Source organism: Paramormyrops kingsleyae, chromosome 13 (assembly GCF_048594095.1).
Source record: "Paramormyrops kingsleyae isolate MSU_618 chromosome 13, PKINGS_0.4, whole genome shotgun sequence".
In the NCBI taxonomy this organism is placed as follows: domain Eukaryota; kingdom Metazoa; phylum Chordata; class Actinopteri; order Osteoglossiformes; family Mormyridae; genus Paramormyrops; species Paramormyrops kingsleyae.
Window position 1 is genome coordinate 29,624,418 of NC_132809.1, and position 10,718 is coordinate 29,635,135.

At 45.6% G+C, this 10,718-nt stretch overlaps 1 protein-coding gene across 2 annotated transcripts; it reads left to right on the plus strand.

Annotated features, from left to right (window-relative positions):
- Nucleotides 1–666: 666 nt before the first annotated feature.
- utp4 (UTP4 small subunit processome component) lies at nucleotides 667–10,370 on the plus strand. 2 transcript variants are annotated; one of them, XM_023827059.2, is made up of 17 exons: nucleotides 667–815; nucleotides 1,161–1,320; nucleotides 1,690–1,878; nucleotides 1,997–2,081; nucleotides 2,185–2,274; nucleotides 2,444–2,655; nucleotides 3,457–3,628; nucleotides 4,009–4,100; nucleotides 4,415–4,511; nucleotides 6,308–6,372; nucleotides 6,911–7,033; nucleotides 7,626–7,782; nucleotides 8,337–8,443; nucleotides 8,624–8,719; nucleotides 9,356–9,541; nucleotides 9,896–10,006; nucleotides 10,137–10,370. In XM_023827059.2, the coding sequence occupies exons 2-17, from the start codon at nucleotides 1,162–1,164 to the stop codon at nucleotides 10,251–10,253; spliced, it is 2,058 nt and encodes a 685-aa protein (XP_023682827.2). In that variant the 5' UTR covers nucleotides 667–815; nucleotide 1,161; the 3' UTR covers nucleotides 10,254–10,370. The 2 variants fall into 2 exon arrangements, with proteins under 2 accessions (XP_023682827.2, XP_023682828.2); XM_023827060.2 differs by having other exon boundaries at nucleotides 667–786.
- The last annotated feature ends 348 nt before the right edge of the window (nucleotides 10,371–10,718 follow it).

Sequence of the window (10,718 nt, forward strand, 5' to 3'; positions counted from 1 at the left end):
CCAAAAGTTTGACTCATTAACAAACCAAACTTCAACTCCTTTTAACAGGCAACTTTATACAGTTTAGGAACCGATAATGAAAGAGCAAATTTCCTAAATGTCCACTGGATAGTTTTTGTTTTGTGGAGTTTTGGAAATGTAATGAAAGTTCTTTATTGGATTACATGAGGACTGAATGAATTTTGGTTCTCTAAACTGTAACATGATGTGGAAGCTTGACTTTGGATCATGTCAACAGCAATAAATGGACTGAGTTTTGGAAATTTACTCTTAAATTTTAGTTTCAAACTTGCATATTCAAACTTGTGATTAGTGCTGGATTTAATGTTAAAATAAAAGAAAAGGGAACCCATCTTTCATCTTTCACACAGTTATCTGATAGCGTCAGGCAGGGGTAACGACATCCATCCATCCATTCAAGCAGCACAAGGTGCAATGTAATGTAATTCTTTTATACCACAGTGAGAAAATATACAGCCGGTCTGTTATATTGGTGACACTCAACTGTACATACATATTATACACGTATGCGCACATGTCTGTATTGCATTGCACTGCTGGCTGCTGAACAAAGATCTTAGTCTTACAGACAGATACTGAGAAAGTTTTCCCCGACAGCAGTATGCAAGTAACCCAAGCACACTCCATTTCCCATCACACCCTAGTCTTCCATACGCAGGCAAACTGCGGCTTTCATTTCCGGGTGGAAGGTCATCCACGTGGTGGTCTGCAAAATTTAGCGTGCTGGACTTTTATAGTATGGGAGTCAGTTTGTAACAAAATAAGGTGATTAACTGGAAAAGTTGAAGATTAAGGTATTCAGTGCTTATATGGTGTTACAGTCGATATTTGCGATATGTATAAACGTTTATAGATCAGTCGAACGATTTTTTTAATTTAGCATATAGTTCGTGAAGTAGCTGGCCAGCAACTAGTTATGCCACCGTAGTATGTATTTAGCTGTATAAGTGATATATCTGCTAGGTGTTTTGAAATACTGAAGCAAATAGCTTCTTAATAGACATAATCAGCTATCATATGAGCTTCGTTCTGCGAATATAGATGTAAAATATTTACTCTTAACTTCTTAGTTTTGTGAACGACGGATTCCTACCGTCTGTTACCACGCTTTATAAATATGTTTGCTTTATTTTTTTAAGTATGGGGGAGTTTAAAGTACATCGCGTCCGATTCTTCGACTACATGCCGTCGGGGATCCGATGTATGGCGTTTAACCAGAGGACGGAGAGACTTGCTCTAGCGAGGCTTGACGGCACGGTGGAGATATTCAACTTCTCTGACAGATACTTTCAAGAGAAGGTAATGCGATTCTTGCTTGCTATTTCTTAACGTATGATTGCTTTAGTAGAGGCTACGTTATTAGATTTGCGTTTGATTATATTGCTGTCTCCCGGGATCAGCTTCGTTTAGTATCGTCGTTACTGGTATGTTGGTGTGGGTAGTGGTGCCTTAATGGTTAGGGAAGCGCACTTGTAATTGAAAGATTTCAGGTTCGAATCCCTGACCAGCAAGGCACCACTGAGGTACCCTGAGCAAGGTACTGCTCCCCGGGCGCTGAATTAGTTGCCCCCTGCTATGTTACAACGTCACATATGGGTTAAATGCAGAGCACATTTGTGTGTTGTGGTGTGTCAACAATGACCACTGATCCCTAACTTCTAAATTCAGGTGATTCCAGGGAACGACGCGAGGTCTGTGGAGGCCATATGTTGGGTGGCGAACCGGCTCTTCACCACAGGGCTGAACGGAGAAATAACGGAGTATGACCTGGAGAACCTGTGTCCGAAATACTCCGTAGATGCTTTTGGGGGGCCTATTTGGACAGTAGCCTGCAACGCCCTGGGGACACACTTGGCGGTTAGTGACACCTGCGAACATAATATAAAATGTTGGTATGATACTGTATTATTTTATTTTATATATCATGTTTGTATTTTTTCTAAAATGTAGCTTTGTTAAATGTTTTCGTCCCCAGGTTGGTTGTGAAGATGGATCAGTGAAATTGTTTGAAGTCCTTCCAGAGAAAATCCGTTTTGAGAAAAATCTAGATAGACAGAAAGGTAATGAAGGAGCAAATCGGCAGCATTCAGGACTCCTTCAGCAATGTTGTGGTCTTGTGGGTAATAAGACCCATTGATGTTTCACTTCTCTGTTTCTCTTCAGGGCGCATCCTCTCTCTCTCATGGCATCCGTCTGGCACACGGATCGTCGCTGGATCGCTCGACGTGATCAACATTTTTGATGTCCAGTCAGGTGAGCCTTTCTGGCATTCTTGGGAGTGCAGAATTTAATAGAAAGATTCTGATTGGGTGTCATTGTCATGAAAATACCATATGTCAAATGTCATTAAAGTTATGCCATGTGTGAATCTTAGAAGGCGGCGATGTGTGACAGCAGTGATGCGATTGGTGTGTCCTCCCAGGTCACATGATGCAGCGGATGTTGGTTGACCGTGGCACGGTGAACTCTCGAACGCGCGAATGCGTGGTCTGGAGCGTGTTCTTCCTGTCCGATTTCACCATCATCAGCGGTGACTCGTCTGGAAAAGTGCAGATCTGGGACAGTCACACGGGTACCCTCAACAAAGCGCACCTGGTCTCCAAGTGGGACGTTCTGGCTCTTTCCCTGTCCCAGGTGAGCCTTTTGTCCAGGAACGAGCACAGTTACTGTTGCTGCTTCTGTAGTCAGACAATTTGTGTGTCCAGGTAGCTGTGTGTGGATGGGAATGTGCAAAGATGTGTCCAGGTAGCTGTGTGTGGATGGGAATGTGCAAAGATGTGTCCAGGTAGCTGTGTGTGGATGGGAATGTGCAAAGATGTGTCCAGGTAGCTGTGTGTGGATGGGAATGTGCAAAGATGTGTCCAGGTAGCTGTGTGTGGATGGGAATGTGCAAAGATGTGTCCAGGTAGCTGTGTGTGGATGGGAATGTGCAAAGATGTGTCCAGGTAGCTGTGTGTGGATGGGAATGTGCAAAGATGTGTCCAGGTAGCTGTGTGTGAATGGGAATGTGCAAAGATGTGTCCAGTTTACAAATGGGAATATTGCTCTGTTTGAATGCTGTTGCGTTGTTGAAATATTATGTTCTATATAGATTTTTAATAGTATTTTTATTATAGTATTATTAAGACATTTTGCATAGCTCACAATTTGCCAGCTTTTTGTAAATACGGTTCCTTTTAATGATTGGAAACACTAAAATAAATCCGGCAATGAAAGAAAGGCATTGTGTGGCTCATTGGGTTATGACGTTGTACCTGTGATCAGAAGGTTGCTGGTTCAAATCCTGTGGCCAACAGAGATTGCATTGTTGGCCTTTGAGAAGGGCCTTAACCCTCAGTTGCTCCAGGGACTGTCTGACCTTGCTTTCTCAAGTAATGGCAATAGTGTGACTGAAACTTAGTCTTCTGCATGTTCTGGCCTCTGCTTTTTGGGCAGGATGAGAGCAGTCTGCTGGCAGGAACCTCAGAAGGTACCGTGGTGCAGTTCCAGTTCCTCTCGCCCACCCTGGGGGCAAGCGAAAAGGAATGGGTCAGAACCAGAACCTTTAAGCACCACACGCATGATGTGCGAGCAGTGGCAGAGATCGGCACTGCAGTCGTGTCTGGAGGTCAGTCTGGATCTCTGGAGGTATCAGTGGATGAATGGGGTGTTGGACTCCTAGTGAACCTGCCTGCAGTTTGTGTTTCATGATGATTTTAGCTGGAAAAACATTCCTTTATAGTTTTTCTGGACTGGTCCACATTGATCACCTTGCTCAAAGTTTCTAAGTTTCTCTAGTCCTCCAGGAACTTTTAGTTTACATGACCCACTTATTAAGTACTTGCGTATCGTTTTAGTGTATAACCCAGGCAAAGTGCGGCTTGGATTTTAAATCCCCAAATAAGTTTTACACAGAACACCATAAGCGGGTCTTGTGCGTAGTATACATCCATCCATTATCCTTTTTGTAAAACTATAAACATTAAATGTCTACCCCCATTCCCCCAGGTGTAGACACACAGCTGGTAGTGCGCCCTCTTCTGGACAAGGTGGATGTAAAGTCTTATGACACTGGGCTGCGTAAGATCCAATTTCCCCACGTAAGTGTCTTGGAAAGTCTGTAATTGGCTATTATGTCTGTTTGACCTAGTATGACTTAATGAAATGAATCAGATAATATCGTCTTTTTGTTTCTTTATAAGCTTCTTGTGGATTACAGATGGAAACTGTATAACAGGCATGGCGTGTAATCCAGGTGATGCTTAAAAGCACAGAATAGATTTGTTTCGTAATTATAGAATAAAGCCTATAGAGAGAGTCGAATTTCCTGTACTTTGTAATGCATCTGGATAAAGGAGAAGGCATTTACCTTGATTGGATGTGTATGTTCATGTGATTCTCATCTGTTTCCTAGCGCCCCCTGGTGTCATGTGCCGCGAAGGCGGGGCTACTGCTCTTCCAGTTTCCTGTCCAGCTGGAGCTGTGGAGACTGGGGGAGGGTGAAGGCCCGGGTCAGTACTTCTGGGGGGCTGGTTTGGCAGCAATGTGAATGGAATGAACTTCTGTAAAGTATTGGCGCGCGTAGGCCAGGGGCACGTAGCATAGCCTTAGTCAGGAATCGGGAAACACCGTCCTCAAGAGCCACATAGTGGCTCTGGTTTTGTTTACTCTCACACCTATTCCCATCACTATCCATTATGTCAGTAATCGAGTAAACTACTGATTAATCTGACCATTTGAGTAATGGTTTATATCTGATATAATACGAACATTTCAAATTGGCGTAAGACAAGAACCAAGGACCCTCTGCTCACTGAGTCACACATACGGTCGGTTTAGACACTCCAGTTGACTTAAATTGCATGTTTTTGGACAGTATAAGAAAAGCGCAGAATGTGCCGGAAAGCCGCGAAGAGGGTGAACATGCAGACTCCACACGGGCAAAGCGGCAGTTACGGAGAAGGCTTTGACCTGATTTTTAAGCACAAATTAGATAATCTATAAAAGGAATAATAAATAAAACTGCAAAGCTAGCTAAGGTGTTTTATGACACGGTTAAAAATGTTTTAGCGGAACTTGAACTCCCTGCGCTATAATATCCGTACAGAATTGAAGGTAAGAAAAAGCCTGATCTTAATCTAGCTGACTAGCGATGTGAGAATTCCACATGCACAACATGCGATGTTGGTATTAATATTGCTCATCTTCCAGCCCTATTATATACTGCGGCCATTTTTCAAAATAAGTACTAAATACCCTGCCACACACGGTGATGTCATTCGGTGCTGCTATCAGTTTTTGGAAAACCAACACCTTGAAGTACCGTACTTTTGATACTCTCGAAGTACCAAAGGTCCACGGTATTTGGTGTGGTGGGAAAGAGCCCCGTGAGGCTAAATGTTATATAGCAATGGTCTATCTCACGTTATTTGGTGACTCCGTCAAACTTGAATGTCGTCTTTTAAGATGTTTTTGCATAGCAGTCATGCTGCTGCAGTATTTAAGTTCTGCTTTTGCATGCTCACAGACGACTGCGTTTTCATTCTTTCAAAGTGAAGTACTTCCAAAGGACTGATCCTCTTGCGCTCTCTGTGGATCCTCATCTGCTATTCGCCGTCTTCCTTCCGCCATATTGCAGAGTAATTGAGATGGAAAGTATTAATTGATGCGTTTTAATAATTGACTAATTGAGTTTAATCAAGTAATCGTGATAGCTCTACTGTCATCTAAGCGGCTTTAATAGCTTCTGTAAGCACTTCATCGATCCATCTATCAGTCAGTCAAAGTTCTCCTTGTCACTCGGCACAGTGTTTTGTTAAATGCCGGGTTGCTGAGCTCCAGGCTGTGAAACGGGGGACATGATTATAAAGAGACAAACCATTAAGCAGTAACTATAAATCCATAAATAGTGTGCAATTAGGAGTTAAGTGCAAAGAGTCAAATGAGTAAATAAGCCATTATTTACGTATGTAAGCTGTGCAATGGTTGTACATAAGGGGCTGTTGTAAGTTGAGTAGGCTGTAGTGGGACGTTGGTCACACACAGGTCCTAGACACTGTCCCCATTAAGGACCTTAACTGCCTAGGCACATGTGTAGGTTAGGGTGTGGTTCTTGAGGGCTGAGGTTATAGGCCAGGCTGGGGGGGGGGGTGTCTGTGCTGTACTGGGAAGCTGGCTGTGTTTGTGCCTGGTCTTGCTTTATATCTCTGACAAGCATGGGTTCTCTGACACACCCAGGTAAATGTGCTGATGATGATGAGAACTTGGTGGCAGTGACAGTCATATCGATGGTTTAATCTCTCTGCAGGGAGACCTGGGCACAGTTTAATCGTTACGAGAAAACCTGAGAAGCTTCTGCAGTTGAAGAGAAAGGTATGCGTCGATGTGCTGAAGAACATCTCATAGTGATCTGTAGTGGTATGGAACAGGTTGGGAGATGGGGGTGTGGCGGGGTGGGGGGCAGCATTAAATCAGTTGTATTTGTTACCCTTATATGGGATGGTGAATACATGCACGGTTTTGGGGGGGAGCTGTACATTCGGAATATGGATATCCATCCTTCCTGCAAGAGCTACACCCTGGTGGTCTGCAACTGGCAATTCAGCACCTGCAAAAACCACAGTGTGATGTCAGCCTTCTCATTGGATGCCCTCTGGCCTGAGAGGGCATCCAATGAGTGCTTATGTAACAGAGGTTAATGCTCTGTCTTAAATGGGAGTTCCAATCATCTAAAGGAGTGTTTCCCTACAAACGGTCCACGTTTTTGCTCCCTCACAGCTCCTGGTATCAAAAACATGGACTGTCTGCGGGTCCCCAAGGACCAGATTGGGAAACAGTGATTTAAAGAATTGCACAAGTGGAAGATTTGTTGATTTGTTGTTTTTCTTCTTTGGTTGGCCTTCACCCTCAGGGTGAAGACCACATCTGCTGCAGTGCCATCTCGCCCTGCGGGAGCTGGGTGGTCTACTCCACGGTGTCGAGCATACGACTCCACCGGCTGCAGTACGACGGCAGCAACATCAGCATCGCCAAGGTGGGGCCTGCCAGCAACATCTCACATGGAAATGGCATTTGACCTCCTCCAACATGCGTAGATGCCTCCTCGCTTACCCATTTACCATCGTGCTGTGTACGATAGCATCTCCTCCTACGGGCCTTGACAGTGCTGCTGTGTCATGCGGGGCTCCGTCATTGACCTCCTGCTGCTTTTCCTCCTTCAAACCATCCATGAGCTCTAGAGCCAAACAGCTTCTTCTGGGTCATGTTTCCATTCGTCCCAACGGACCGACACGGGTTCTTTCTGGAGTGTCCCTAGGGATCTATGACATTTTTCCTCATTTTCTTTCAGGCTTGCCCCATTTTTGTATGTTTGGGAGAGCTGGACGTCTTTAACAAGCTGCTGTGTTCCTCTAGTCATCTTTTTTTATTGCCACCAGAAAAAGACGTATCTAAATATAAACTGAAGGTCACGATTATAGAGATGCTGATTTTATGATTTGCTCGCAGTTTGGTTAATCACTGAACGTATAACAATCTGCAGTTTTATTCGCTGTGGAGCTTCATTATTTTCCTGGGTTACTTAACCGCTATTGGCTTACGCGTCACTCTGTCCTTGCCCCTGCCAGGTACCCCGGCTCCCCAAGGTCCTACGGTCCGCCCACCAGCTCTGTTTCTCTGCCGATTCCTCCAGGCTATTCGTTGCCTCATCCCGGTCAACGGTTCACGTGATTGCTCTCAGCCAATCGGAGTGCAAGTATTTGCATACATTCAAGTCCTGTTCAGGTGAGCTTTTATTATCGATTCACTCTCAAGGACTTCTTTAAATATTCCATTTTAATATTGTATCTCTACAAATCTGATGCAATTGGGAGTAATGGGCTTGCCTTCACCTTTGTTCAGATTACTATCTGAATAAATCATATTCTCATTCTTATTGCTGCTTTATAGATGGAAGCAGAAGATATAATGTACAGTGGTTTGGTCACTTTCCCACTGCTCTCGCTGTCAGATTGTCATGGGAGGTGTAAGGATTGAAATAGGCCTGGTCTGTGAATTTGTTGCTGTTTCCGTCCCCTCGTGGCGTCACTGTGGCTGGCTGTAAGCTCCTGGGCGTCTCTCTGTACTGCGTGTTCCTTCTAGGTCATGGGTAGTCATATGCAGATTCTCCTCATCTCTACCATGCCAACCTGCAAACTTAGAGGTTCTTCTAAATGAGCTCAGTCAGGGTCATAGATCCATCAGGTGCTGTGCTGGGGTAGAACAGAGCCTTATACAAACAATGCAGCCCTTTAGGCTGTAGGGAATCTAGTTTTTTTTAATTGTCACTGATTCTTCAGGTTCCACTGAGCCGATGCACCTTTTGGTGGCCAGCGCGGACGGCAGATGGCTGGCTGCGGCCAATCGCGCTTGTGAGGTGCACGTCTACAACGTGCGCAGCCGGAAGGTAATGACCTGAGAGCCGTCTCAGTGCTGCCACCCGCAGGGGTGGTCAGGTTCTCCATACGTCCTGCTGCCTCTTTTTTTTTTTTTTTTGTGATGTCCCAGATCTGTTTCAGTTTTGCTCTCTTGCTAAAATTGTACCCCCCCCCCCCCATGACCTGTGACGCTTCACCTTTTCTTCCAGCCCCACTGCATTGTGCCCTTGTACGGCTCGTGTCCAACCGCAATGGCCATCCACCCAAGCACCAACAACCTACTTATGGTGCATGCAGACCAGCTGGTAGGTGGCGCTGACATTATTAAAGTAATCTGTTGTTCTGTAATCCATCTCAAATATATCTAGCTTTGTATGTGTGTGTCTATGTATCTACCTGGCTGTCTGTGTGTCTACCTGTGTATCTGTCTCTCTTTCATCTTCCATCTTGTACCTATGTTCTTACCTTTTCTGTCTGATAGTACCAATTTTTTGATATAGCAAGTGTGCCATATGCGGGTGGAGTAGTGGGTCAGGCTAGGGATCTGTTAGCAACCAGTAGGTTGTTGGTTCGAATCCCATGAATGCCAGGAGTGATCCTACTCCGTTGGGCCCTTGAGCAAGGTCCTTAACCTGCAGTTGCTTCATCCTGGGTATGATGTTAATCTACATCCAGCCCTGCAAGCAGGTCCTCCAACTTCCAGGGAAAATTTAGGGGTTGGTGGCAGGATTGATACTCCAGCCACCGGGAAAAAACTTCACACCGTTCCATTCCATTTAAACTAATGTGGTGCTGAGGTATCACCTGCCGCACGGCTGCTCTCGGGTTCTCATCCCTGAGGTGGTTCGACGTGTGGTGGGTGCGGCAACACGGTGTATCAGCGCGTTCTCCTTACCTCCATGGGTACGGAGTTGTGACCATGTGGAATCTCCCTCCCATAGATATTCGAGTACAGCATAGAGGAGAAGCAGTACACAGACTGGAGCCGTAGGGTGCAGAAGGAGGGCCTTCACCGACTCTGGCTGGAGAGGGACACGCCGGTCACTGGTGTAACCTTCAACCCCAGCAATGCTTCCCAGTTCCTCCTGCACGACACTTATATGTTCTGCATCGTGGACCAGCGCCTGGTGAGAGAGCCTTACTGTCTCTGGGTCTGGTACCAGAACGATTAGGAATAATACAGTGGTTATGTTATTTGTCCCGGTAAACCCTGGGTGTGGCTCAGTGGGTTGGAACCCCGTGCCTGTGATCAGAAGGTTGCTGGTTCGAATCCCAGGGTCAGTAGAGTGATTTCACCATCAGGCTACTGAGCAAGACCCTTAACCAGCACCTTCTGCAGGGACTGGCCGGCCCTACTTTCTTAGTATTTAGTCGCATCTGCTAAATAAATAATCGTAGACATTTAAGTCACTGTCTTCACACTAACTACTGAACTGCATGTACCCATTTCTTGTACTCTTTCCCCCACCCCCCCACCCCAGCCTCTTCCAGACCAGAAGGCTCAGCTCTATAACCAGCTGACCCTTAAGAGCCTCTCAGAGCAGGATCGGAAGAGTTACTCACACGCCTTCAAGTTCTGCAAGAAATACCAGGTATGCATGAGTCAGTAATGAGCTGGATGCGTAGCTCTCCTCCGCGTGCATTCTGCCGGCTTTGCAGTGTCCATATCCTTCAGTGGAACCCTAGTTGTGCTTCCATCACTAACTGTCTCACCCTTTTCAGCCCCTGCTCTGTGTAAGTGTATTGGAGGATCAGTCCGTCGTGGTGGTGGAGCGCCCCCTGTTGGACATTGCCACCCAGTTGCCAGCTCCAGTAAGACAGAAGAAATTTGCCACATGAGGATTTTCCTTTCCCGTGTGCGTGTTCCTGATCCCTGCGTTCTCCTGCCTCCTCATCCTCCGCAAAAACTAATGTGTTCAATGAAATAATAAATTAAATATTTAGTTAAAAAAATAACCCCCCCCTCACTTCCTGATTTTCTTCAGCATGAACTGGACACCGATGTGAATGGTTTGGGTAACGGTGGCTTCACAGATTGGGGGGAGGGGTGACTCTTTGGGGGCGGGGCACTGGGGACCCCCACGGGGGCGGGGCACTGGGGACCCCCACGGGGGAGGGTGTGTGTGTGTGTGTGTGTGTGTGTGTGTGTGTGTGTGTATATACACACACACACACACTAGTAATACATAGTACAGAAGTCATTTTAAATAAGATAAAATGATAAAATGCAAATTCAGTTACAGGCATTTGTCGCCTTTTTGCTTTAGTGCTTTTGTAAACTATGTGTCAGTCAAAGTTTACGTA

Bases quoted from the DNA above. Each gene is read 5' to 3' on its own strand.
- utp4 (XM_023827059.2), top strand. From the start codon at position 1,162: ATGGGGGAGTTTAAAGTACATCGCGTCCGATTCTTCGACTACATGCCG. The intron at 1,321-1,689 runs GTAATGCGATTC...TTCTAAATTCAG, and splicing joins ACAGATACTTTCAAGAGAAG to GTGATTCCAGGGAACGACGC. The intron at 4,512-6,307 runs GTCAGTACTTCT...ATCTCTCTGCAG, and splicing joins GGGGGAGGGTGAAGGCCCGG to GGAGACCTGGGCACAGTTTA.